Here is a 27,589-nt window from a genome sequence, read left to right as displayed (position 1 = left end):
AAATAACATTAGCACTGCAATCAAGCTTCATTTACTAGAAAATCACTTCTGGATTGGTTTATAACTTAAAGGAAGAGCTAATGCTTCTTAAAATACTATTTTTGGTTTAGTTATTCAGAACCTCTGTTATAAAAGAAAAATCTTAGAAGAGATTTTGCAGGTGGTGTGTATGTGTGCGGTAGGGGGAAGGGGGAAGTCAGGTTATTAATTAAACAATGGTTGCTTAAAACTCCTGGAGCTATGACAGACTTACCTAATTATACATTCAAATAATGACCCTAACAACAACTAGATGTCCTTTATTATTTTGCTTTGGCAATTTGAGGGTCACACTTAAAATTCCAGGAAAAGAAATATGTAGTAAATTTGTAGTGAAATCTCTCCCTAACAACAACTAGATGTCCTTTATTATTTTGCTTTGGCAATTTGAGGGTCACACTTAAAATTCCAGGAAAAGAAATATGTAGTAAATTTGTAGTGAAATCTCATTCAGTGAAATCATATACCACATCATGCAGAGGTGATTCTGGACCTGCAGAGTTTAATGTTTATTGCTGAAAAATGTGAAAAGTATAGCAGAGGTAGCAGAATCTAAATTTAAGTTCTAACCCAATGAAAAGAAGTGCTACATTTACACACACACATTTTTTAAAGAAAAAAGAGTATCCAGTGCCCCTCCTGAAAAAAAGAAAGGTTCCCAGAACGTTGTCCCTGGAAATGTTGGATGGATTATGATAAATGGAAAATATGACAAAGCAAGTGCAGGCTTATTTACTGGCTTGGCGCAGTTCTGCATGCTCTGACACTTATTGCACAAAACTGTCAAGACTGCAACATACCATCACCAGAGAGACTTTTGAAAAATGAGGTGAGACAGGAATTGGAGAATGGCCATCTCCTAATTTCTTTAGAGCATATCAGAGCATATCAGAAACAGAAGATCACATATCCAAAGATGATAATAGTTAAACCCTCTTCTATCTGTTCTGCAGCACATACATCTTTTACAAATAGCCATATGAATCTCATCCTGGTCTTCACATCTTGTGATTCATTTTGGATTACTATGTGCTTGGCAATTTCTGTGTTTATGCAGGTCCAAGGAGGGATAGAAACTATAAATAGGTTTATAAAGCCTCCAATGGGTTAGAAGACTTCATTCAGGTGAATTAGTCACAAGCTGATGAGGTGAGCAGATGAAAAAAGTGGATTTTCAGTTATGTGTCTGTGGAGTCTTATTTTCATCTAATGATTTCTGAAGCAGTATAATTGAAATGCAGCTTTGACAGCTTCATTTTTGTGACAACTCGAGATTTTAAAGGAACACTTGGGCAAGATGCTCTTCCTGAACCAGTCTGTTTCTTCACTGCTGCCCATTCACCTACCTTAATAATAAGAAAAGCCCTGCTGGATCAGACAAAAGGTCCACCTAGACATTCTGTGTTTATAGTGGCTAAGTCCATAAGCAGAACATGAGTGCAATATCTTCCTCAACAGGGAGCTGATGCTTAGAGCATATTGCCTCTGTTACTGAAGGTAGTAAGTACTAGTCATCATGACTATTAGTCATTAACAGCCTAACTCCTCCTGAATTTGTATAATTCCCTTCTAAAGTCATTTAAGTTGCTGGGCATGGCTAGATCTTGCGGTAACAAATTTACCTGCCACACTGTGGTAGCAGTAACTACGTGCTGTAGGAAGAAGTTCTTCATTTGGTTTGCCCTGGACCTTCAGCTTCATTGGATGATCCTAGTTCTAATATTATTGATATTTTTTCTGTGTTTTACGCTTTTATAATTTTAATTATTTTATTCTACACTGTCCACATATTCTTTTTATGAGCTGGCAGTTCATAAACACCCTTATAAATAAATAAATAAAACTGAGAGCAGAGTTACTTTTCTCTACCCACTTTGTACACAACATGCATAATTTTAGACTTTTCAATCCTTTTCCTAATGATCTCGGACATTGACTTTGCCTTTTTCATACAGTTAGTTTGCTGCTGTGATCACAAAATATATTTTTCCCGTCGGTAACCACCAGTTCCAGATTCTATCAATGTATATATGAGGTTAGGATTTAATATTATATTTGTCCCTTTCTACTGACAATATCTGCAGTTTTGCATCGAGCAGCAACAGCAGGAGGCCCAGAAGGGAGCCCCTTCTTGAAGCATGGTCCTCAGCAAGTAGCTGGTTGTACTGACCCTTAACACTAACCCTGCTTGGTTATGATACATTCCAGGCCTCTGATTCAAACACAGCTGCATTTTGTTTGAAAGCATAAGATGCAGAAGGGCACAAAACTGTTTTGATTTCTATAACATAACACATTTGGTATTGAATAGTACAATGCATGCTAACTATAAGAAAGATCTAACCTTGAACTTCCAGTACATAATGAGAATGACTGAATGCATAGGAATGTTGAGTACTCTGCAGGATACATGGTTTCTCACTTCTGTTGTCCTTCATCATTGAACAATATATATGGCATAATATAAATGTTCCTCTGGTATAACAAAATCATCATGTTAACATTAGTATTCATGCTTCTAATAAAAGATGGTTGGCCTTCGGCCTTTTGCTGGAATTCCAGCTATGTGCAGTTCCATTGCCTTGTAAGCATAATAGTGCAACAAACTATGTTTTCCCTTCTGCTTTTTCTTTGACAAAAATGTGTAGGTTAAGGGGTATCTCTTAAATTTGTAAAAAATGTGTAACACAAAAGCACACTTCACAATGTTCAAATAGCCTCTCATGAATTAAAAATGAATTGCTTCCAGCCAATAAATGCCATGCCAGCAATCTAGTGTACCAAATGCATACATGTATATCAAGTTTGATTAGACTAATAAAACTCAATATTGTTAAATTTAAGAAATCTTCACTATTATTGCTTTTATACATCTTTTATGTATCTAGCTAAGTGATAGTTTTATGTTCTCCATGAATGATAAATTATTTGAAAGCTATTTAATGAATGAGAAGTATTGCACCACCTTTTATTTTATATAGAACTCTCCATATGGCAAGCCTATAAAACACAGCATTTCAGGAGAGGGAAACAGACTTAAAAAACTTTTAAGGGTTAGGTGCTGGACACTGATGATCAGCAGCATAATAACCATCAAGGAAGGGAAAGGTTGAATGAAATTAATAAAATGAGAACTAAGACAGATACCAAACGCTGCAGTGAAACAAAGCAAGTATAGTTGCTGTGAAAATAACACCCCAGATCTCTCAGTTTGGCTAGGGGAAGTCTCACTCCAGAAACAGGAATCGCTGAAAGTTTCACAAGCCAGGAGGTTGAAGCAACATTTTTGCAATTTGTTTTTTGTGTTATTCGTAAGTATATTTTTCAAATAACACATGGAGGAAAACTGCTAGTATGACTTTTTGGTTCATCTAGTTCCCATCTGTAGCCCACTTAAGGTAAGTCTGGAAGACTTAAGAGGAAATTATGTGCATTTTGAAGATGAACATAAGTTATTAAGAGCCCTGATGGATCAGGACAAAACATAACCAGTCTAGAATCCTATTCTCACAGTCTGTATCACTAGTGGGCAGCTGTGGTGGACTCCCTGGTCCTGAATGGGGCAACTGTGCTTGGGTGCGGAGACTTGGGGTCATCTTGAACTCATGGCTGTCCATGGAGGCACAGGTTATTTCTGGGTCCAGGGTGGCTGTCTACCAGCTCCATCTAGTGCGTCAGCTGAGACTCTACCTGCCTGCACACTGTCTCACCAGAGTGGTACATGCTCAGGTTATGTCCCACTTGGACTACTGCAATGCACTCTATGTGGGGCTATGTTTGAAGGTGACTCTGAAAACTACAATTAATCCAAAACACAGCTGCCAGACTGGTGACTGGGAGCAGCTGCCAGAGCCATATAACACCACTCCTAAAAGACCTATGTTGGCTCCCAGTACATTCCAAGCACTCCTAAAGGGGACTTTAACTTAACATACATGCCAAGGCTCTGCGATGGCCCAGGACTTCATGCTGCCATGACAACCATGGGGCTGTCCCAACATGTCACCAGCCCAACACACGTGGCAGGCCCACACTTGGGACCTTGGTTTCTCAGCTGGGCAGGAAGAGGGTGATCTGAAAGTGGGGGATATTGACATCAGTCCCTTATCATGGTCAGATTATTTCCTGTTGAGCTGACTGAGGGCTTGAGATCCTTACAATGTCACACACACAGGAGTTCAAACACACAATAATAGAAATGGAGCAGCACAAGTAGCTTCCCATATGATAAACATCTATCTATAAAACTGTCCACACTGTCATGCAAAATGGGGACTATAGGACAATGATGGGTGAGTGACCAGCACACTATTATGTCAATAAATATGATACTAAAGATCTAATGCCTATGACCACACCAAAAGCATTGAAATAACAATTAGGTGAAATGTCTTCAAAACTTCTGCTTCAAATAGGAAAAAAAAATTGAATGTGTGAATAAATAAATAAAAACCCACCAAAGAAGACTTTGGTAAATCTCTGTAACATAACATAAAAACAAGTTCTATCAGCTGATTTCATGTAAAATTATATATGTGAATCAGGCAGCATAATCCCAAATTGGAAGCCTAAGGCTCTCCTCACTTGAACAAATGTAGCTGTCTTATATGGAATCAGGCCATTGCTTCATCTAGTTCAGTACTGTATGCCCTGACTGGCAGAGGACTGGGTGATAAATCTTGCTGAAGAAGTTGATGGCAACTAACAGCTAAGCCCATTTAAAATTTTACACTTGCTTGCAACTGTTATAGAGTTGCTTGGTTTTATTCTTCTCTCTATAATGCACTTTGCCTGATTACTTACCTACTATTGTTGCAAATTGTAGCATTTCACTTTAAAAAAAAATCTCCTCTGTGAAGAAGAGAGTAACCGTCTTCATGTTATCAATCCTCCTTATAATTTGGAAAATGCTCTCAGGCCTCCTGCTGTGTATTTTTAATGCACTTCTGACATTCATGCAGCTCTTTAACCAATTTCCTTCTCTTTCCTAGTTGTTTTTTTTTCTGAATTCAACAATGTTAAGTGTGTGTGGTGTGGTGTGGTGTGGTGTGGTGTGGTGTGGTGTGGTGTGTGTGTGTAATTGAGAGAATGTACAACTGAGCTAAGCAAGGAACCATCTCTCAAGAGCAAGTGGTTTGCTGAACATTCACATCTCCATAATTTTAATGTGCTAGTCTGCTACTACAGTGTTTCTCAATGTGAACACTACATTTTCATCATATGTTGCTTCACAAAGATACAAATGTTAAAATTTTGAAAACTGGACATTTGAGATTCATTGTCTCCCAACAACAGACAGACAACTACATAGATCAAGAAGCAAATAAGCCATCTAGTGAATGGAGCTAGCCTTATATTCTCTTACCCACAGGAACCAAACACAGCACACAACACAGAATCATATGTATGTGAACTTAGATGTCAATTTCACTATGTTCAGTGATGCCTACTTCTAAGTATGCGGTGTAGCAATGATGAAGACTGAACTATACTATAGAAGCAATCAGTTAGCTAGCTATCTTAATTTTAACTAGGACTTATTAATAATAATCATAATAACTTACTCTAATGTAAGGCTGCAGCATTCTCCACTTCCAGATAGTCATTTTGTAAATGATGCTCAGAGTAACTTAGGAATCCTGTTGAATTCTGCTCCTAGTCACACAGTTCTCTTTGTCAAGCACAAAATAACTACAGTCAACTTACAACTTATGTTGGAGGTATTTTCCAAGGATAGTGTGTAAAGCAAAAATAGTACAGTGGTACCTCTGGTTAAGAATTAAATTCGTTCCGGATGTCCGTTCTTAACTTGAAACGCTTCTTAACATGAGGTACCACTTTAGCTAATGGGGTCTCCCGCTGCCGCACGATTTCTGTTCTCATCCTGAAGCAAAGTTCTGAACCCAAGGTTAGCAGAGTCTGTAACAGTCTGTAACCTGAAGCATCTGTAACCCGAGGTACCACTGTATATGGTCAAGACAATCCTTTAAAAACCAGGAAATGGCCATACAACACAGCACTTACAGGTGCATGACAATTGTTTTGCTCTTTTGATCTTGATGTTGTTTCAGGAGAGGAGGACAGGAGAGGAGAGGAGGACAATCACCAATAGCCAGCTGCAGTCAAAGTGGTTGTCTGTGGTTCACCTTCAGAGGTTGATTGCATGGGCTCATTTGCTGCTGCTGGTTTTTTTGGTGAGAAATGTGGCGACTGGGAACTTCCCACTGCTGTCTCTTGAGCAGATCAGACATTAACTGATAAGATCTCAAAATGTCTGTAATCCCATGTGAGATTGAGGCTTTGTTTCACTGACAGATTAAACTGTCAACAATCAAATCATCTATGTGTTTTACTGCTTGGAAGACTTGAGCAAAAAAGCTGAATTCACTCAAGTTAAATGCACATGCATTGTAAGTCAACTGTACATTGAAAGTCTGAGGTTGGGAATAATTTTTTCAGTTTAAAGTATTTTGGATAAAACATTCCTAGCAATATGTATATCAGTCCCACTAAAAAAAACATTTTTGGAAACTGATTATGCACAGAAAAAATGGAGAGCAAGAGAACTAATTTTATTAATAAAAAGAAGTACATTGGAAGGAAAATAAGTTTATATAATCCTTTCCTAACATGACTTTCACTGAAGAGAATTTGCCAAAAAGCTACCTTCTTTCTAATTAATGTGCATTGTGCTTCAGGGTACTCAATACTGACAATATAGCCAAAAGCAGCTTACATAATAATTAGCATATGCACCATAGTATGCATTTAAAAGAAAAATGGAAATTCTTACTGTGAATTTCTATTCCCAGGGTTTCTTGAGGGTTTCTTGTGACAAAGGTCTAATTTCATAGGGCACAGTGGTTTTGCCATCCTTTTGCCCTAATCTACAGTCTGATTAGGGACCCAGGTGGCGCTGTGGGTTAAACCACAGAGCCTAGGACTTGCGGATCAGAAGGTTGGCGGATCAGAAGGTCCCCGCGATGGGGTGAGCTCCCGTTGCTCGGTCCCTGCTCCTGCCAACCCAGCAGTTCGAAAGCACGTCAAAGTGCAAGTAGATAATTAGGTACCGCTCTGGCGGAAAGGTAAACAGCGTTTCCGTGCGCTGCTCTGGTTCACCAGAAGCAGCTTAGTCATGCTGGCCACATGACCTGGAAGCTGTATGCCAGCTCCCTCGGCTAGTAAAGCGAGATGAGTGCCACAACCCCACAGTCATCTATGACTGGACCTAACGGTCAGGGTCCCCTTTACCTTTACAGTCTGATTGGGAATGTTTGTGGCACACCCCGGATGTGAGGAGAGCTTTGAGTTTCTACCTGGACAGGCCTTTTTTTCTGGAAACCAGAAGCACTGTTCATTTCTTTTGGGGAGATATCCCCAAGGCAGTGGGTTTCCTCTCCCACTATTTCAGGGTGACTTAAGGAGGCCATTATACAAGCATTCCATGCACTTGGAGAAGTGCCTCTGGGTGGTCTCACAGCTCATTCTCTGAGGAGGGCTGCTACTTCAGCTGCATTCAAGGAGAGTTTCCCTATTCTGGAGATTTGTAAGGTGGCTACTTCGGCTTCCATGCATACCTTTCCAAAGCAATACATGGTTGATTCCTGAGTGTCTGCAGATGGTGCTCCAGAGGATATTTAACCCATGATCTGCCTTCAGGTAGCACACCTTGAACGTTATCGCTCTTATATCTCCCAGACTTAGAACTGCCCTCCAGGATCCCGGTGTGTGTGTGTAAATTATTACAATGATTTTCTGTTCCCAGGGTTCCTGGACAGTAGTGCCCACATGTTGTTCTGGAAGTTGCTTATTGTTCTAGGATGTTGGGTGGCCACCTTTGGCAATTAGAATTAGGGCTGCCTAGGGTGGCGCTGTGGTCTAAGCCACTGAGCCATTTAGGCTTGCCAATCAGAAGGTTGGTGGTTTGAATCCCTGCAACGGGATGAGCTCCCATTGCTCTGTCCCAGCTCCTGCCAACCTAGCAGTTTGAAAGCACACCAGTGCAAGTAGATAAATACGTACTGCTCTGGCGGGAAGGTAAACAGCGTTTCCATGCACTGCTCTGGTTTTGGTGTTCTGCTGCGCCAGAAGCGGCTTAGTCATGCTGGCCACTTAGCTATATGCCGGCTCCCTCAGCCAATAAAGCGAGATGAGCACCGCAACCCCAGAATCGGCGACGACTGGACCTAATGGTCAGGGGTTCCTTTACCTTTATGGAATAATCATCAGGAAATTTAGGGCTTGAATACTGTAAGTATGATGAGTACGCACAACACACTGTATTATTTCTAATTGAAACATGAGCTAACTAAATAAAAGTGAAATATCTGATGATGATTCCTGAAACTGACATTTTTTATTTTACTTTAACTGTTAAATTTGTATGCTGCCCTTCATCTGAAGACCTCAGGGCAGTTCACAGTATAAAAATACAGAATAATACAAAAAAAAAAAACCACATTAAAAAAACAGGAACAAGACATGCTACTAAGGTATGTGCCATGGCGCTGCCAGGCATGGAATATCCAGAGTGAGGAATTAACTTTGTATTGTAAAAAGTACACCTACAAGTTATGGAAAGGCATGTCCATCAGCCCTCCGTCTCTCAGCTACTCTTAGTGTTCACCCGATGAGGCAGCTGCTACAACAGAGAGGCCCTGCCCCTGGCCTCAGCTTATGTATCTTCCCTACCCAAGCTGTATGCAAGCCGGCGCAAACTATGCATGTGTGTAACCTGCTTCTACTCCTCTCACTTCAATCCTCTTCTGGTCTTGGGAGACAGTGGAGCAGGAGAGGTGGGGGCAGGATGAGGAAGTGTGGAAGCCCTTGAGTCTACACCAGCCTGACTTAGCTATCCCTCCTCCTGCAACTGTTCTTCACTCTCCAATCCTGCAGCTTCTCCTGCCTCTGACTCTGTCTTCTGGCTGTTACATGTTCCCTCAGTTCATGCTTCCCTTCTTCCAAGTCAGTCTCCAACCCCTCTCTCCCAGTGTCCACTCATCAGTATCCAGCCTCCACTCCTCGGTGTCCAGCCAGTCCCTGACAGTATGAATAATTGAAGTCAGACCACTGTTATCCAGGCAGAGTTACAACCTACACTGATAAATGGCTTCATGCCACATGACATACTTTCAGTGACAATCAAGGAACATCCCCAAGCTATCTACCTGCTAGAGCACGACATAATTGAAATTTTAGGGGAAATAGACCCCCTTTCAGTTCAGGTTGAATGCCACTTACCTGGGCAGTTCAGTCACATATTAACAGTGCCTCAGACTAGTATGCTTTAGGTCTCAATGTATTGCTGCTAATCCAGTGCAATATTATGCTAAGGCATTGACAAAAAGTATTATGTGTCACCGATTGATAGGAATCATAGGGACAAGGACCGCCTGAATCTTTATTTCAGAGAGAAAGAAAAAATGAACTAAAATGTTCCCAAATGGCTATTTCTTGGAACCTCCTGCAAAGTATTTATCAAGCCAAATGATTAAAATGAAGTCAAATAATTAAAAATGAATTACTGGTGATTATTATTTAAAACAAAGATATCTTTATGTTTTTCTCCATCAGAATGATGATTACATCATATGCTAAGTAAATACATCTTCCCAAGACCGTTGCTTACAGCCAACTCTTCTAAGATATATAATTTAGTTCTTACTTATTTTAGAACTATTACAAAATAAGCAGCATGAGAAATTGAAGTAATTTACTGAATATAGGTTTTTATATTGCCTCAGGACAGTTCATGGACGTCTGTGACTAAAGCAATTACTAAATAACATTTTTTTTGTGGGGGGGATATGATTATAAATTACATGCATTGAAATGGGCTCAAACATATAAAACATATAAAAGACCTGTTAGTGATAAAGAACTATTTTCTGTTAAAGCATTGTTAATCCAAAACAACATAATAATCTCTCTCTAAAAAACAAAGCTTTGGTTTCAAAAGACCATAGGCTTACATTTTAGTAATGGACTAGATGAGAGACAATGAACTAAAGCAGAATCCAGACAGGACTGAGGCACTGTTAGACCAGATGGATGGTGGGTTGCCTGCTCTTGATGGGGCTATACTCCCTCGGAAGGAGCAGGTATGCAACTTGGGGGTACTTCTGAATCCATTGCTGTCAACTGGGCCTCCGTGGCACAGAGTACCTTCCATCAGTTTTGGCTGGTGGCTCAGCAGCATCAGTTGAAAGGTTATCGTAACTCTGTTCTCTATGCTCTGGTAAGCCCTAGGTTAAAATTATTTATGCACAAATAATTTTGCCTCAGTGAGCAACCTGGCTGAAGTTTCTAGACTATCTTCAGAGGCAGCCCCACATATAATGCATTTCAGTAATTTAACCTAGGGCTTCCAGCAAAATATAAAAATAATAAAAAATAATAAAATCAGACATTAAAAACTTCCCTGAACAGGGCTGCCTTCGTATGTTGCCTAAAAGTTGTGTAATTTTTTATCTCCCTGACATCTGATGGGAGGGAATTCCACAAGGAGGGCACCACTTAAAGCCTAAAATGGCTCAAGACCACAATATATTAAGGATCACCTCTCCCCAGATGAGCAAACCAAGGCTCTGTGATCATTATCTGAGGCTTTTCATTGTGTGAACCCTCCATGAGAAGTGCAGGGGGTGGCAACATGAGAACAGGCCTTTTGTGTGGTGGCTCCATGTCTGTGTAACGCTCTCTCCAGGGAGGCTCACCTGGTGCCTTCATTACATATATTTAGGCACTGGGAGGAAACATTCCTCTTCAACCAGGCCTTTGGCTAATTAAACAATCTATGGCCTTTTAAATGTGTCGGATGTGTTGTGGTTTGTTGCTATTATGTTACGTATTTTGTGATCTTTGAATGAAGAGCAATATATAAATTTAATAAATAGTAATAGATATGAAGAATTAATATTTTTTAAAGCAAGCAAGACTTAAGGAACCAAATAAAACCATGTAAACAAGAGGTGTTTAGTATTTCTGAAGTGCAACACACTTATGAGAAACATGAACACAGGGCAAGAACTTCATTATCTTCAGCCACATAATGAGGAAGGTATATGTTACAGCTATAAAAGCATCCCCACACTGACCCCAGCTCAAAAACTAGTTTGCCTACACCATGGGTAGGCAAACTAAGGCCCAGGGGCCGGATCCGGCCCAATCGCCTTCTAAATCCGGCCCACAGACAGACCGGGAATCAGCATGTTGTTACATGAGTAGAATGTGTCCTTTTATTTAAAATGCATCTCTGGGTTATTTGTGGGGCATAGGAGTTTGTTCACCCCCCCAAAATATATATATATATAGTCCAGCCCCCCACAAGGTCTGAGGGACAGTGGACCGGCCCCCTGCTGAAAAAGTTTGCTGACCCCTGACCATGAAAAGGACCTTTATATACATGATGATAATTGCCAAGGCAAAATTCTAGAATTATAACAAACTGGAAAGCCCACACTAGCTGGAAGATCTATACTCTGGGTTCACCTAGATCATATAAATCTTTCGTCTTTTACTAGCTGGAAGATCTGCATAAGAACTGGAACATTGTATTTGTAAGCCTTCCAGAGTGGCTGGGGAAACCCAGCCAGATGGGTGGGGTATAAATAATAAAGGTCCATGGCATAAGAACTGGGACAGTTGTATATTTCTGAAATTAACTGCTAATCTAAAAATGGGCTAACAACCCAATTTTATGATTGTTTATTTTGAAGAAAGTCCTGCTGAGTGCAATGTTGCATATATGCCGTTTACCTGCCCGCCACAGTGGTACCTCTTTATCTACTTGCACCGGTGTGCTTTCGAACTGCTAGGTTGGCAGGAGCTGGGACAGAGCAACGGGAACTCACCCCGTCGCGCAGATTCAAACCACCAACCTTCCAATCGGCAAGCCCAAGAGGCTCAGTGGTTTAGACCACAGGTAACGGCTAAACAGCCATAGTATGTACCTCAAAGCTATAACTTTGCTGTAATTAGAAAGAGGGGGAAATGATGGCACATAGTAACACCGCAGCTGCAGTATTTCTGAACTAGGACACTCCTAAAAGGGCAGCAGCTATTAAGGTTTCCAGAAATGTAATTCGATGGTAAAAGATTTAGCAGCTTAGTGGATTTTTTAAAAAAGAAAAATTGTTAGAAATGTGGGAGGGGGGTGTGCTTAAACTAATATTAGAGGGAATATATTTCAGAATTGGTCTTGTTTTATAATCTCATAGCCTGAGGCTAGGATAAAAGGTCATGGATAATTGGTGAAAGAGTGATGGATACTGTTCAACATATGTCCTTTTAAGAAGTTTCTGGTATGACAGGATGCTGGCAGAATTGTTTAAAGGAGAAGGGATTTCACTATCATTGAATCATTAAAGAGGAAAGCCAGGTAAGATTCAAATTCCACATTTAAAATACTCATCCCCTTTACAATATTTACATAAGTAGGAAAGAGAGAAATTGTGACTACTTAAAATGTTTCAGTGCCAGTGTGATTTAATCATATTTCATGTAGATGTGCAGTAGATAGAAGAGCAAACATTTTGCTCACATGCAGCTGACTGTATTACAACAGTGAATATGTAGGGTGCACTTTTCCTTTTTACAGCATAAATAGGCAGAAAGTTGATGCAACAATATTTAATTATATTTCGTTCAGTCAAAATAAAATAAATAAACCATTAGTTTGCTATACCATGTTTTGTGACATATGAATGAACACCTGAAATACAGTTTTTACTATTAAATCTGTATGTCTGAACCTGTATTAGGATACAATATTGAGTCCTTGGGAAAGGTAGGCCATGCAGTGTCAAAAGTACATAAAAAGAAACATGACATATACACTTCGTTTTGTGGACTTGTACCTCAGACACCTACACTTCAGACTACAATAAGCCTTTAATATGCACAGACTAATATGTGACATTTACAACACATTATGGTAGGATCAATACTACAACCTCCTATTTGAATTTACTCTACAGGGCAATTAGTAGGATTTGTGGAGGCTATTTGTGAAAATATTAGACGGTGTAAACTGATTAGACAGCAAAGAGGCTAAGGAAAACATATTACTTTGTCTCAACAAAGAGAATCCTCCTTTATACCTGGGAGCATTCTGTCTTATCTATGTATGTATCAGAAAACATTTTAGCTAATACTATTTCTATAAACACAGGTACACAGGATACAATTCCACCTCCCAGCCAAAGATTACTCATAATAATCTTCTGCAATAAGCAGATTTGTTGACAGCTCACAATTTTGTAAGATTGCATAAGGAGCCTGTCCACTGGTTCCCTTTCATGATCATATTTAAAATTCCTAGCAATTTCATATGAACAGGAGTTGAACAAGGAAGGGAGGAGATGTAACAATCTTCCTCACCCACAACTACAACCAGCGAAGGCTAATATTCCTGGATCTAACAAAGGGACAAGGAAGCATTACATTGCATCTCTGTTCTAGAATTCTGTAGAATTACAATACAATCTATGCTTTCTTCAGTTGGTAAATTATACCCCACTTTCCTTGTGCCTATATTGAGACCTAGCCCTAAACCATTTCTTTTTCTTTGCAAAGTAAATATATACACAATAGAAACTTAGTATAAATATAGTAAATATTAACAAATGGTTAGCAAATATGTATGCATTTTTATAGTCACATATCACTTTTAAGTAACACTAAAGTAGGTTATAGTCTTATGTGCACAGACAATCATAAGCCTTAGGTCCACCCATTCCCTTCTTCTCCATCCTCATGTACCACAACTAGAAACTTCTGATCCTAGTGTGTGAAAAACAAAAGGTCAATTTCCTCTTCCAACTCCTATATCTGTGCTTTCAGTCTCTCAAGCCAATTCCTGCTTCAGCTTCAAATGCTTCCTCCTCTATTCCAAGAAGTCTGCGCTGAGTGTGTTCTCCCTCCCCGCTGTTAGAGTTGGCTGAGCAGGCACAGGGTGCTTCTTGGCAGGACCAATCTTGCATCAGTAACTGCTCAACTTAAATATACAAAGCAGGATATACCTCTTCAAAAATAGGTTGACTGATGCCAAAGCGCAGCAAGCAAATAAACAAAATCTAACTATAATAAAAATTCACAATTCCCAGAGTCTAAAGATTTCAGCTAAGTCAATTTAATTATGGTGATGATTTTCCACAAACTGTTGAGTGTTTATTTATATTTAATGCTGTATCAAGCACACAGGGAACCCTCTGTTCCTTTCTTTTTTGCCCTCTACAATTATCTGTAGATACAGTTAGAATTTTAAAACTTGTGAATGCATATACATGTCCTGCTGAGTTTTCACATGAGTCAAAAACAGTAATACAAGCTTTCCCCAAACAGACTCCCTTCCCCCCTGACTTTGAACATAAGATACATTTCCTCACCCCCAAAAAAGTTCAGTAAATGTCCTACCCTGAGTTCTTGGCGTTCGTTTCCTGCGATCCCTGAATGCTGCCCCAGATTGCAGTGCCTCAAGTAGATTATCCATCACTCCTGTCTCGTCGCCCTCTGTGAATAGCAGAGGAAGTAAAATTAATCTCTTTGCAATTAAGGCTATAACACAGGGAAAAAATATGAAAAGAAAAAATAGGGTCACATTTACATAAAACCACTAAATTAAAGACATATATTTTACTGTAATGAAAGCTGTCAGTTTCATGTTACACCATTGACTAGTTTGTTTATGAAGTTCTATTAAGCAAAATTGATGCCAACCTCACTTGCTGTTCTTCTGACTTTAAGACCTTGTCTCCTGTATTATTGATGACATGTTCCATATGCAAATAAACAGGTGCTGATCAGAAACATCTTTTGCAGTCCTAAGTTCCTTTTGAAAGATCCCTACGCAAGCCTGCTTAGCAGAATTGATGCACATGAAGCAATTTGATACACTCATCAACACCAGGTGAACTTCCCATAAGTTTTAATAAGGAGCAAAGACATCATTGCCATTCCATTCAGTATAGACAAGGAGCTCTTCCATACATGACCTTCACTCACTTTAATAGTAGGTGTATACACAATGGAACAAGCAAAACAAATTATTAATCTGCCACGTATGTTGAAGTGAATGGGAAAGCAGGGAATTAATTGTTAGTCCTCTCAGGTACCAAGGTCACACTTTATACAACTGTTCTCTCTCCCCCACACCCATGTTAATACTTTAGGCAGATGCAATTATACTAAAACTTACTTATTCAAATAAAGAACCTCCAAGTGAAGACCGACGAAAGAAACATAATGCTCCCCAAATCCATAGGCAGAAAATAATCCACCACTTTAAGCAGTGAGGGCTGGGGGGCGGGTGTCTTAAAATCTCTTTTATCCCTAGTATACTAAGGGAAGCTGGTTAAAATGATTTATTTAATTATTTGTCCAATCCTCACTTGCATGGTTAACACTTCATGTTTCAATTTGTTTTGTTAATAAGGTCTTGGAGAGGTATGTAATAATGCAAGACATACAGGGCAGAAACAGCTATAAGTAGTAGAAGGCCAATGAACCATGATGCTTATTTTGTTCCTACCCACATTATAGGCTTATCTGCAAAAGCTAACTATATATATACTCTGAAAGCAAATAACAAGAGTTTGATATTATTATTGCTATTTTTATTCTGCCCATACTTGTCTGTAATCAAATCTTTGATGCAACTTGGATTATTATGTTCAGCATACTGAACACCATTTAGTGAGACGAATAAAAGTAACATTATATATAAAGTTTACAAACATGCTTTCAGTCATACACACACATTATAGACTCATATATTTTAATGGGCATTAAACATTCCTGCCTACCTGCCAAATTGCAGCCTATAAACATATGAATATTTCAAATAGAAATGATAGAAATGTTTACAGACATATAAATAATCCGTACACACCTCCATTACAATTGTATTTACTTGTTCATTATGATGCGCTACAATGGTAATCTGTTTGAGCCAAAATGATGTAATGTTCTCCATGTCAGAAAGTACTATCTCAAAATGGAGACATGATCTTCATCTTTAGAAAAGCACTTGATATCACTTCCATGGGGAAAAGTGAACCATTTCAGAAAGCTGGTGAGATTGTATATCTGAACATTCATCCCCAAACACAAACACAAATCCTCCCAATACACAGAAAACAAGGGTATCACCAAGATGACTAGTGTCAGTGCTGTTTTTCTAGAAAAAGAGATGCCGGAACTCACTATGAATAGCTCCCTTGTTCTCTTATAATGGCAATGGCACCAAGCAGGTGATCTCACACTTGCCTTTAGAAATTATAGTTCTATGAAGACTCTACCACCTGATTTTTGCAAGGTTTAGAAATCATTACTTACTCTTAGCAAACACCATTCTTTACTGAGGCTGAAAATCAATGGGAGTTGGGGGTTGGAAGTCAGCAATCTAAGAGTCATTGCATGCAAAATAGTAATAAAAGAGCCTTAGAGGGTGCATGTATATTTTCAGCTAGAGCATGATTCAGTTTGAACGCTTGTAAAAACTAATGAAAGGTGAACCCCAGAAACTAATAACCTGGAATCAGAAAGCTCCCTCACCACCTCCTGTTGAAAGGCCACAGAAATAGCGGGAGAAGCCATACCCAAGGCAGAAGATGAGAGGAACCCCCCAAACTGGAAAACCCAATTAAAGTTCCAAACCCTGACAGCCCCAACCCAACCTACCTGAGAGCAAGAGAGTAGACAGCAATACTTTTGCTGATCAGGTGAATAAGGTAGACCCAATATTAAGACACAGGGGGAACCAGGACATAAGGAACAAAACTGGGCAGAAAAAATGGACTGAGAAGCAAAAACAAAAACCCGACTGACACCCTTCAGGTGCACACACAATCCCAGCACAGAATGGCACTCTTGTCTAAACGGCACATTGACAGGACCCTCCTGAAGCTGCTCCAACTTTCCAGTATACATGCAGCTGAAGCTATAAAAAAAATCAGGGAGAATGAGTGATCTCACTAACAGGAATAGTTCAAATGCCGTACTGATAAAAGTTTGGGTTGGATGTGGGTGATCTGGCCAGAGCAGAGAAAGATAGAATACCTGAGAACATGGAGCACAGCAGCAAAAAAACCAAGCCTCAAGCGCTTGTGTTGAATGTGCCGTTGAGGAACACTTCAAAATGGCAGTCCTGCCCAAAGTTTATTGAGGGAAACAACAACTCTGTCCAGCCCTGCCGCAGCCATGAACCACACAGAAAAACCTCTATCAACTAAACTAAGCAGCTAGACAGAATGCCCTGGGTGTAAAGTGCCCCTGCCCTGTGAGGGAAGAGGAGAAAAAGAAAAAAGAGAAGGACAACCTGAGAAAAAGAAAAAAGAGAAGGACAACATTCAGTCACACCAAATCACTTACAACCCAAACAAAGAATCTAAACTAAAAGGATGAACACTTTTCACTATCAGTAAAAAGAAAACTTTTTTGCTCAAGCATACGATCAAGAAAACAAGCTTCTACCAGCACTGCTCAGAACAAACCTGCAAACAGGTAACCCCTCCCCCTGGACAGGAGGACAGTAGAAGACAGGACCCTACTGGCCATCACTAGTGGGAAGTGTCATCCCAATCAGAGGAATTTCCTCCATCTGAATCCAGCAAAAGAACTTTGTTATGACTGCTTTTAGTGCATAACCAATAGCCCTCCAACTGTGAGGCTGCCTGAGGACATAACAGAAAGGTACAACCATCGCTGATCCCAGTGCAATAACTCCCATTGCTTTGACAAGTTTTCAGGTTGGCTTCAGTTTCTTCAGTATGCTTGTTTAACAATCCAGCCTAGTTAACTTCAAGTATTTCTGCTGTTTTGTACATTGCTCTGATCCATGAAATCTGAAGAGGAATATGAAATGATTCAAAACTGAAGGTGATGGGAGGAATTTAAGCACAATTCCTTTAAGCTTAATATCATCAACCATTCGGATGTGGGTTGTTGAAGTTTCCATTTGAAAGCTGCTTAAGTGTAGCTTTTGTAAGACATTAATTTATCACACGATCATAGAATTGTAGAGTTGGAAGGGACTGTGCTAGTCCAACCCCCTGTAATGCAGGAAATTCAGCTAAATCATACATGAAGGATGGCCACTGAACCTCTGAAAAGGGAACTGGAGACTACTTAGAGACAAAATTGATGCAGAGCTGGACGATGAAATGACAAAATTGGAGAAAGCACATGGTGAAATGAAAATGCCTTTCATACAAGGGCTTGGAGGGGAAGATTAAACCATAATTGGTCATCTGGATCTAACATTGATGTAATTGATGTGGGGGGGGAAGCTTTGGGAAAACTTCAGTCCTGCCTTTCTTCAGTTCTAACAGAAAGCATTTGACATACTAATTGGAGTGAATTCAGAGAATGATGCTACTAAATTTATGGTACTCTCTCTGGAAAAAGAGTGGAAGAAATGTAAATGTAAAGTCCTGGAGGAGGAGATTAGAATACTAGGGTAAACACAATAGGAAATGGAAAAAAGAAAGGAAATGGAATTTGAACATATGGAACTGGGTGAGAATTAAAGGATATGTAACAATAAAAGAATTGTGGAATATTATTCCGATATGTGATCACAATGGAGAGATTTTAACATGGACATGGATGGAAGAATGTACTATTACTTGGTATGGTGGTAGGAGTTAAGGGAGAAAAAGTTGGTATTAAAGAAAAAAACATGGTTGACATATACCAATAATAAAACAATTCAGGAACGCCTCTTGGAAGAAATGAACGATTTTGAGATGCTGTGACTTTTACATTAATTTTCTATATCTTATTCTATAATGAAGAACTTTAATAAAACCCTTACAAACTGAAAGCTGTCTTTTGCATCATCCTAATTTGTGGGGGCGGGACGCGGGTGGCGCTGTGGGTTAAACCACAGAGCCTAGGACTTGCCGATCAGAAGGTCGGCGGTTCGAATCCCCGCGATGGGGTGAGCTCCCGTTGCTCGGTCCCTGCTCCTGCCAACCTAGCAGTTCGAAAGCATGTCAAAGTGCATGTAGATAAATAGGTACCGCTCCTGTGGGAAGGTAAATGGCATTTCCGTGTGCTGCTCTGGTTCGCCAGAAGTGGCTTAGTCATTCTGGCCACATGATCCGGAAGCTGTCTGCGGACAAACGCTGGCTCCCTCGGGCAGTAAAGCGAGATGAGCACCGCAACCCCAGAGTTGGTCACGACTGGACCTAATGGTCAGGGGTCCCTTTACCTTTACCTTTAATTTGTGGGGATAATTTTAGAATAGTTCCTCACCACTCTAGAAAACTGCAGAAGTAGGGAAATGGTGAATTATGGTATGTACAGTTTGGTAAATGGCTGCCTGTATTTGCCCCATGCAAAAACACTCCTGAAGGTAGAAGATCGCTCTTTTGCTAATGCTATTTGCTGCTGCTTCAGCAGAATAAATTCACAAGAGAAAGACATGACAGTCTTAAAAGACTGATAATCTGTGCTCAGAATCTGTTGCTGCAATTTATATTTCTTTCCTCACAAATGGTAGCTGGGAATGAAATAATGTTGAATTACTCCATTCCATCTTAAAAAAAAAATACATGAAAATGTAATATTCATTTAAGTGTACTTTTCATACTAACAACCAGTCCTCTGCAAAGTGATTTTCTATTTAATGCCTCAAATGTCTTTTGGTATAATTTAGAAGCAAAGGGGAAAAATGGACTGAGGGCTAAATGCTAGAAGCACTTTTATAAGCTAGTTGCGTCACCACTAAACCTTGCTGCTAAATGTTGTTCCCTTAAAGTGGCATTTCCCAGTTCACAGCTACGCAACTCAGCCAATTTAGATATGTAAAAGACGCTGCTCTACTATGCACCCAGTGACAGTTTTTAGCAATTTGTGCACGAACGGAACAAGCTGTTAAAGATGGAGACCCTGGATAGTGCTCATCAGGCACACTAGGCTACCAAACCTAGTTTGGAAGATGTAACAGGGTTTAGTGAGTTGGGAGTCTGTGGCAGAGAGTAGTGGGATGAGGGAGGCCAAGATGAATTAGGCTGGTGAAGAAGCATAGTGTCTCCCCTTCCTGCTGCAATAAGCTCCCTCCCCCTTTGTCTTCCAGAATCAGAAGAGGCATAAAAGGGGGAGGGGGGTTGGCTGCACACAAGCACAGTTTCCAATTGTTTGGAAAAAGCCCTGAGGAAGTAGGGACTTTCAGGCTTCGCAATTGATTTTCCTGGATGAAGACAACCAGGAATAAGCTGCTCTCTTCATTAGCAATGGCATTCTATAAAGTTTGTGGGGATTGTGTTTTTGCCAATAAACTCCATCTTTGAACTGTGTGATCACTGACCAGCACGCTCCTGTGACATATATGTACTTCTTGACTATTTCTGTTATGTAAATATTTTCATGTTCTAAGCCACCTCAAGCATTGTTTTAATAATAATAATGATAATAATAATGATAATAAAGATGATGATGATGATGATGATGATGATAATAATAATAATAATAATAATAATAATAATAATAATAATAATTTATTATTTATACCCCTGTGCATCTGGCTGAGTTTCCCCAGCCACTCTGGGCAGCTCCCAATCGAGTGTTAAAAACAATACAGCATTCAATATTAAAAACTTCCCTAAACAGGGTTGCCTTCAGATGTCTTTTAAAGATAGGAAAGCTGCTTATTTCCTTCACATCTGAAGGGAGGGTGTTCCACAGGGTGAGAGCCACTACCAATAAGGTCCTCTGTCTGGTTCCCTGTAACCTCACTTCTCGCAATGAGGGAACCACCAGAAGGCCCTCGGCGCTGGATCTCAGTGTCCGGGCTGAATGATGGGGGTAGAGACGCTCCTTCAGGTATACAGGACTGAGGCCGTTTAGGGCTTTAAAGGTCAGCACCAACACCAACGGAAACATACTGGGAGCCAATGCAGATCTCTCAGGACCGGTGTTATGTGGTTCCGGCGGCCACTCCCAGTCACCAGTCTAGCTGCCACATTCTGGATTAGTTGTAGTTTCCGGGTCACCTTCAAAGGTAGCCCCACATAGAGCGCATTGCAGTAGTCCAAGCGGGAGATAACTAGAGCATGCACCACTCTGGCGAGACAGTCCGCGGGCAAGTAGGATCTTAGGTAGGGTGGAGCTGGTAGACAGCTGCCCTGGACACAGAATTAACCTGCGCCTCCATGGACAGCTGGGAGTCCAAAATGACTCCCAGGCTACACACCTGGTCCTTCAGGGGCACAGTTACCCCATTCAGGACCAGGGAGTCCCCCACACCCACCCGCCTCCTGTCCCCCAAAAAGTACTTCTGGCTTGTCAGGATTCAACCTCAATCTGTTAGCCGCCATCCATCCTTCAACTGCCTCCAGACACTCACACAGGACCTTCACCGCCTTCACTGGTTTTGATTTAAAAGAAAGGTAGAGCTGGGTATCATCTGCATACTGGTGAACACCCAGCCCAAACCCCCTTGATGATCTCTCCCAGCGGCTTCATATAGATATTAAAAAGCATGGGGGAGAGGACAGAACCCTGAGGCACCCCACAAGTGACAACCCAGGGGTCTGAACACTCATCCCCCAACACCACTTTCTGAACACGGCCCAGGAGGAAGGAGCTGAACCACTGTATAACAGTGCCCCCAGCTCCCAGCCCCTCTAGACGGTCCAGAAGAAAGTTATGGTTGATGGTGTCAAAGGCCACTGAGAGATCCAGCAGAACTAGGAAACAGCTCTCATCTTTGTCCCTAGCCTGCCAGAGATCATCAACCAGCGCGACCAAGGCAGTTTCAGTCCCATGGTGAGGCCTGAATCTTGATTGGAAGGTATCCAAATGGTCCACATCCTCCAGGCGTGCTTGGAGTTGATAAGCAACCACCCGCTCAATCACCTTGCCCAAGAATGGTAGACTTGAGACTGGGCTATAGTTGGCCATATTGGCCAGGTCTAAAGATGTTTTTTTTAAGAAGTGGTTTAATGACCGCCTCTTTCAGCAGGTCTGGGAAGGCTCCCTCGCAGAGGGAAGCATTCACCACCCCTCAGAGCCCATCCCCCAGCCCTTCCCGGCTTGTTTTTATTAGCCAGGATAGGCAAGGATCAAGGAGACAGTTGGTTGGTTTCACTAGTCCAAGCAGCCTGTCCACATCCTTGGAGGTAACAGATTGGAATTGATCCCATGTAACATGACTAGACAGGACTCCAGCACTCTCCCGCCCCGGCCCTGCTCCCACGGTGGCGTCTACCTCCTTCCGAATCTGAGTGACTTTATCTGCAAAAAAACTTTGCAAAAGCATTGCAGGAGATTTTGGGGTCCTTACCAAGCCCCAGTGACAAAGGTGGTTCCGATAGATTGCGAACCACCTGAAAGAGTCTCCTGTTGCTGTTTTCTGCAGATGCAATAGAGGCGGTGAAGAAGGTCTTCTGTCGCCATTGCCACTTGGTAGGCTCAATGTTGAGCTCTAGCCCGTGTCTGGTTTGATTCAGAATGAGTTTTCCACCACCAGAAACTATAGAAATATACAAATATTATGGTGATCGGCTTTCATTATGCAAGTGCTAATGCCTGCACCACCTATACTCATGCAGCAGGAAGTAACCCCTCCCACCATGCCAAAGCAAGAAAGAGGGAGCACCCCACCCTGTCATGGCTGTGCTGGAACCACTGCTTTCTGCGATTCCAGGAGGGGACAGTTTCAGCTCCGAGGGCCAACTGGAGGTTCCCTCACTATGAGATGTGAGGTTACAGGGAACCAGGCAGGGGGCCTTTTTGGTAGCCTCACCTGCCCTGTGGAACACCTTCCCATCAGATGTCAATAAAATAAACAACTATCTGACTTTTAGAATACATCTGAAGGCAGCCCTGTTTGGGGAAGTTTCTAATGTTTAATGTTTTACTATGTTTGATGTTTTAATTTGTTGGAAGCCATCCAGAGTGGCTGGGGCAACCAAGTCAGATGGGTGGCATATAAATAATAAGTTGTTGAAATTAATCCTCAACAAATGTAGCTGCTGAGGTAACCCTTATCATTCAGTTCTCAAGGCACAATTATGAATGCTTCCTTGATAAATGCCATCACCAAAACCTCAGATAAGCATCTGTGTTCAATGCAAATGTATTATGATCTCCTTTGCAGTTAAGCCTGCCTGAAAGTATTATGATTGCTATTTGACAAGTGATAAGTGAAAAGGCCTCTTAATTCAGTAACTCAGTCAAAATCAGCAGTAAGTATTACAGTCAAACTATATAAATATATTATTTTACAAGCTCCTATTTTTATGTAATATCCAGTCTTTCACTAGAATCCAAAAGTGTTAGCTCTTTCTTCCTAGAATACTAAGTCTTTTAATTCAAGCAGTAGGAATGAGGAAAAGAAAGCTGGCTAAGGCATATTCCAAGACTCATTGACTTAAATAACTTCTTGCCAAAATTTTACTGTTCTTCAACACAGGGGACACTTAGGGTCTCTGCAGGAAACCTTTAATGGGCCATCTTGAAGAACAATATATGTGAGCAAATGTGCCATCATACTTTTGGTATATCTAAAAAGGTAAAGGTAAGGCACCCCTGACAGTTAAGTACAGTCGCGAACAACTCTGGGGTTGCGGCGCTCATCTTTCTTTACTGGCCGAGGGAGCCAATGTTTGTCCACGGACAGTTTTTCTGGGTCATGTGGCCAGCATGACTAAGCCGCTTCTGGCGAAACCAGAGAAGCGCACAGAAACGCTGTTTGCCTTCCTGCCGGAGCAGTACCTATTTATCTACTTGCACTTTGACGTGCTTTCGAACTGCTAGGTTGGCAGGAGCCGGGACCGAGCAATGGGAGCTCACCCCATCGTGGGGATTCAAACCGCTGGCCTTCTGATCGGCAAGCCCTAGGCTCAGTGGTTTAGACCACAGTACCACCTGCATCCCTAGGCTTGGTATATCTAAGGTATACTAATTATATTTTTTCATAATACAGAGAGGAGCACACTGCACAGTCAACATTAACATATCTGAAGAAGTGTGCATGCACACGAAAGCTCATACCTAGAACTAACTTAGTTGGTCTTTAAGGTGCTACTGGAAGGAATTTTTTTATTTTGTTTTGACTATGGCAGACCAACACGGCTACCTATCTATAACATTAACATAGTGCATTCACACACCAGCAACTACTATATTCTTGAAGTCCTTAAATGTCTTCAGACCAGGACTCATCTTTAATTCCAATCTGCAACAGAGACTTCAAAAAACCTTAAAATATTTGTCTTTTTGTTTTACTCCTTTCATTCCTCTTCCCTTAAAAAAAAAAAAAAGCTAACAGGTTTCACCTGGTGATTCTTAGATAATGGATCCAGATTTAGCAGCTGAAAAACAATGCTGTGGTCCAATAAGAAATGGTATGTGTGTACACACACACACAAACACTGGCATGGAGAGGGAAGCACCTTCACTGGCCCAGTAGATCAGCTACCCTTGTGTCCAAAGGTGTGACATAATAAATAAATTCATATCCTACCTTTTACCCAAGTATCTCTAGGTGCATATATAGTTCTCTTCCTCCCCCTTTAATCAACTATGTAAGGTAAGTTAGGCTGAGAGACTGTGACTGGTGCAAGGTCACCCAGTAACTTTCATGGCTGAACAGGGATTTAGCACCAGCCTTCCAGGTCTAATTACTACTAACCACTACTGGGCATGAAACTGTACTCATAATCTCTTCAAGCTTTTAAAATATATATCCTTAACCATTCATTTGGATTTTGTGTGCAAAGGTAGGCCAGTTAAGTGGTGTGAAATTTTTAGGCAGAATATAGAATTAACCAAAATATTGCAGAAACTGTTTGTAATTTTTAACCCATCTATTAACACTTTTTATGCTTGCATCCCAAATTGTATGCTGTCCATTATACTTCTTATACTGTACCTTATCTGCTTCTCTTTTTCAAGATGATAATGACAACAGCATGCATTGGCACCGAAAAAAATGACATTACCATCCAACAGCTACTAGCCTTGGGCTACATTTAATTTGACACCTGGTAAGTACTTCTGAAAAATCTCCCAAATGACTTTAAATACACTGGGAAAGCATTGCTATTTTTAGAAAATGGCAATCTGTCCTAATTTTGTTCATACACTTTTCTTAAGAACTTTACAAAGTTTGGTATGAACAAGACTGAGCTAGTACTAGAGCATTACTTTGCATTACATTTTGTGTGTGTGTATGTCTGTGTGTATGTGTACACATTTAAATGGTAGGAAGGTTAAAAGTGATTTGTAGCTTTTGGGATTTGTCATCTCCTTTCAGGAAGCCATTTCATGGTCAAGTATTCCTATACTCCATACCCACAAAGAAAATGCTTCATCTACAAGGGATCATCTTTAGGGCCTTATGAAATCATTTGGTTGTCCTCTTTGTTTGTACTCTTTTCTACAGGCTTCCATCGCATTCTTGTACCATTTCTTGATTAGGGTCTTGACATAATTGCCCAAATAGATGGAAACAATGGATAGTCTTGCAGTAGCTTCTTAATTATGTACTACATGACACTAGCAACCACATGGGAAGCAAGTCATCTGTAGCCTTCAGCAAAGCTGTTCAGCACTACTGTACCAAGTTAGCTACTTGTAAGCAGTGTTTTTTTTTGGGGGGGCGCAGGTGTATGCATACCCCTAAACATTATGTGAATCTAAGTTTGGCCTCATTAAGGGGCAGTATTTCAATATGAGTAGGAAAATGAGAGTACCCCTAAACATTTTTAAAGAAAAAAAAGCACTGATTATAAACCTAGTACAGTACAAAGATGGTAACTAATTGGGTGCAGTTACAGCGAAGAAGATACTACCTGCCTATAACATTAATAACTACTACAAGTAAACTTTTAAGTGGTTAGCACATAGATTACAGTCATCTAAAACCACCACTTGCCACAATTTCATTGCTAACTAAATGTATCCTGAATGCTAAATAAATAACCTTCAGAACCAGGTTTTCTAGTAAGCATTTTTCTCCAAAAACAGTGAATAATACTCACTTTTTAATTAAAACACAGCAAGTTGTGCCAGTGCAAATAAGTGAAGCTATACCTCGCATCAGTTTGTAAAAGAAGGTGAATAATTAGCAGATTGCTTATGATACATCTAGGATCAGGTTAACATATTGAGAAAGAGTTGGCAAGATACAGATATGGTTCATTTTTAAAGAAATGAACACTTTTTCAGAATTAAAATATGTTTTTCAAAGTTTTCCTGATTAAAAAATGCTTAATTTAAATGTTCAGCATTATCTCAAGTGGATCTTTCAGAAATGACCTAGGTTCTTCTTTTTTTCAACCATGCAGAACACAAATACATTGGTATAAAACAGAAAAAGAAGTTGGGATATATGAATGTGGAGAACAATTGAAGGTGACAATGTATGCGGAGTAGTGTATGCAAAACTGATCATTCAAAAGTAATTAAACTGTAATATAATTAAAACAACATAAAAAGCAACTATACTAAAATAGCTAATAATTTAAAGAATAGTATGGAAATTATACAAAGGTCAGATGCAAAGTCCAGGAATGATAGAAAACTATCATAAAAACTAATGCTGAAAGGTAGCATGTTTTATATAAAAGATAAAACTTTAAAAATAAGAAAATAGGCATCAGGATTCATCAAGACATTCAGTGACATGCTATACCCAAAATCCTGCCTTAATGAGAAATTTCTTTTGCTTCTCAGCCTTGCTCTTTATCTCTTGCCATGCTGATAATACATAACTCAGGGGGTCAGCAAACTTTTTCAGTATGGGGCCAGTCCACTGTCCCTCAGACCAGCAGGGGGCCGGACTATATTTTTTGGGGGGAAGAATGAATTCCTATGCCCCACAAATAACCCAGAGATGCCTTTTAAATAAAAGGACACATTCTACTCATGTAAAACCACAATGATTCCCGGACCGTCTGCTGGCCGGATTTAGAAGGCGATTGGGCTGGATCCGGCCCCCGGGCCTTAGTTTGCCAACCCATGCAATAGAGAGTTCTGGTTTGTTTGTTTTATTCCAACTCCACCATTACTAGACTGCATTTGATTACAACAAAACCATCATGTTTTTCTGTTGGTGGTAATTTTTCTTCAATCATCCGAGAGCTTGTGGTTGAAAGGGTGTACTGCACCTTTACTGTAAGTCTTTATGTGTCTAATTCAACAAAAGAGTCCAATTGGTTTCCTATTTTTATGCAGAAAATTGTGGGGGGGGGGCATGTTATTTCTCCCTGCAATTTCCCTGCCAAATGACTGAGTAGTGAAGGGCAAACCCTGTTGTCCAATTCTAAACAGCTGTGGGAGCTTGTCTCATCTAGTTTCATAATCTAATACAAATTCTGAGAGATAGCCAATTTGTTTTCAGAAATATGTTTGTATTACATCTATATTATAGTCCAACAAACTTAAGAAAAACAAGCTAATCATCACAGTGCTTGCATCCTTTTAGTGTTACTTGCCTGATCTTCCTGCAAAGACTACCATGCCCCCATTAAATAACTTGAGGAACAGACTGGATACTGGAACTCACACTGGGTCACCATGCTTGCTTTTCTGTGCATAA

The 27,589-nt window shown here is 40.4% G+C and overlaps 1 protein-coding gene across 7 annotated transcripts in view; it reads right to left on the bottom strand.

Moving 5' to 3' along the window:
* Positions 1-27,589, bottom strand: part of DIAPH2 (diaphanous related formin 2) — a 358,462-nt gene that overhangs the window by 86,439 nt on the left and 244,434 nt on the right. For 4 of the 7 annotated variants that reach the window (XM_081847902.1, XM_081847903.1, XM_081847904.1 and 1 more), the window contains 2 exons: positions 14,455-14,550; positions 12,655-14,035 (listed from right to left, as the gene is read on the bottom strand). In XM_081847902.1, the coding sequence (XP_081704028.1) occupies positions 13,878-14,035; positions 14,455-14,550 (254 nt within the window). In that variant the 3' untranslated portion in view covers positions 12,655-13,877. Of the gene's footprint in view, positions 1-12,654; positions 14,036-14,454; positions 14,551-27,589 lie in introns of those variants that run through there. The other 3 variants (XM_081847906.1, XM_081847907.1, XM_081847908.1) reach the window with 1 other exon arrangement.

This window comes from Podarcis erhardii, assembly GCF_964252035.2.
Source record: "Podarcis erhardii genome assembly, chromosome: Z".
Taxonomy (NCBI): Eukaryota; Metazoa; Chordata; class Lepidosauria; order Squamata; family Lacertidae; genus Podarcis; species Podarcis erhardii.
This window is presented reverse-complemented; position numbering and strand designations above follow the sequence as displayed.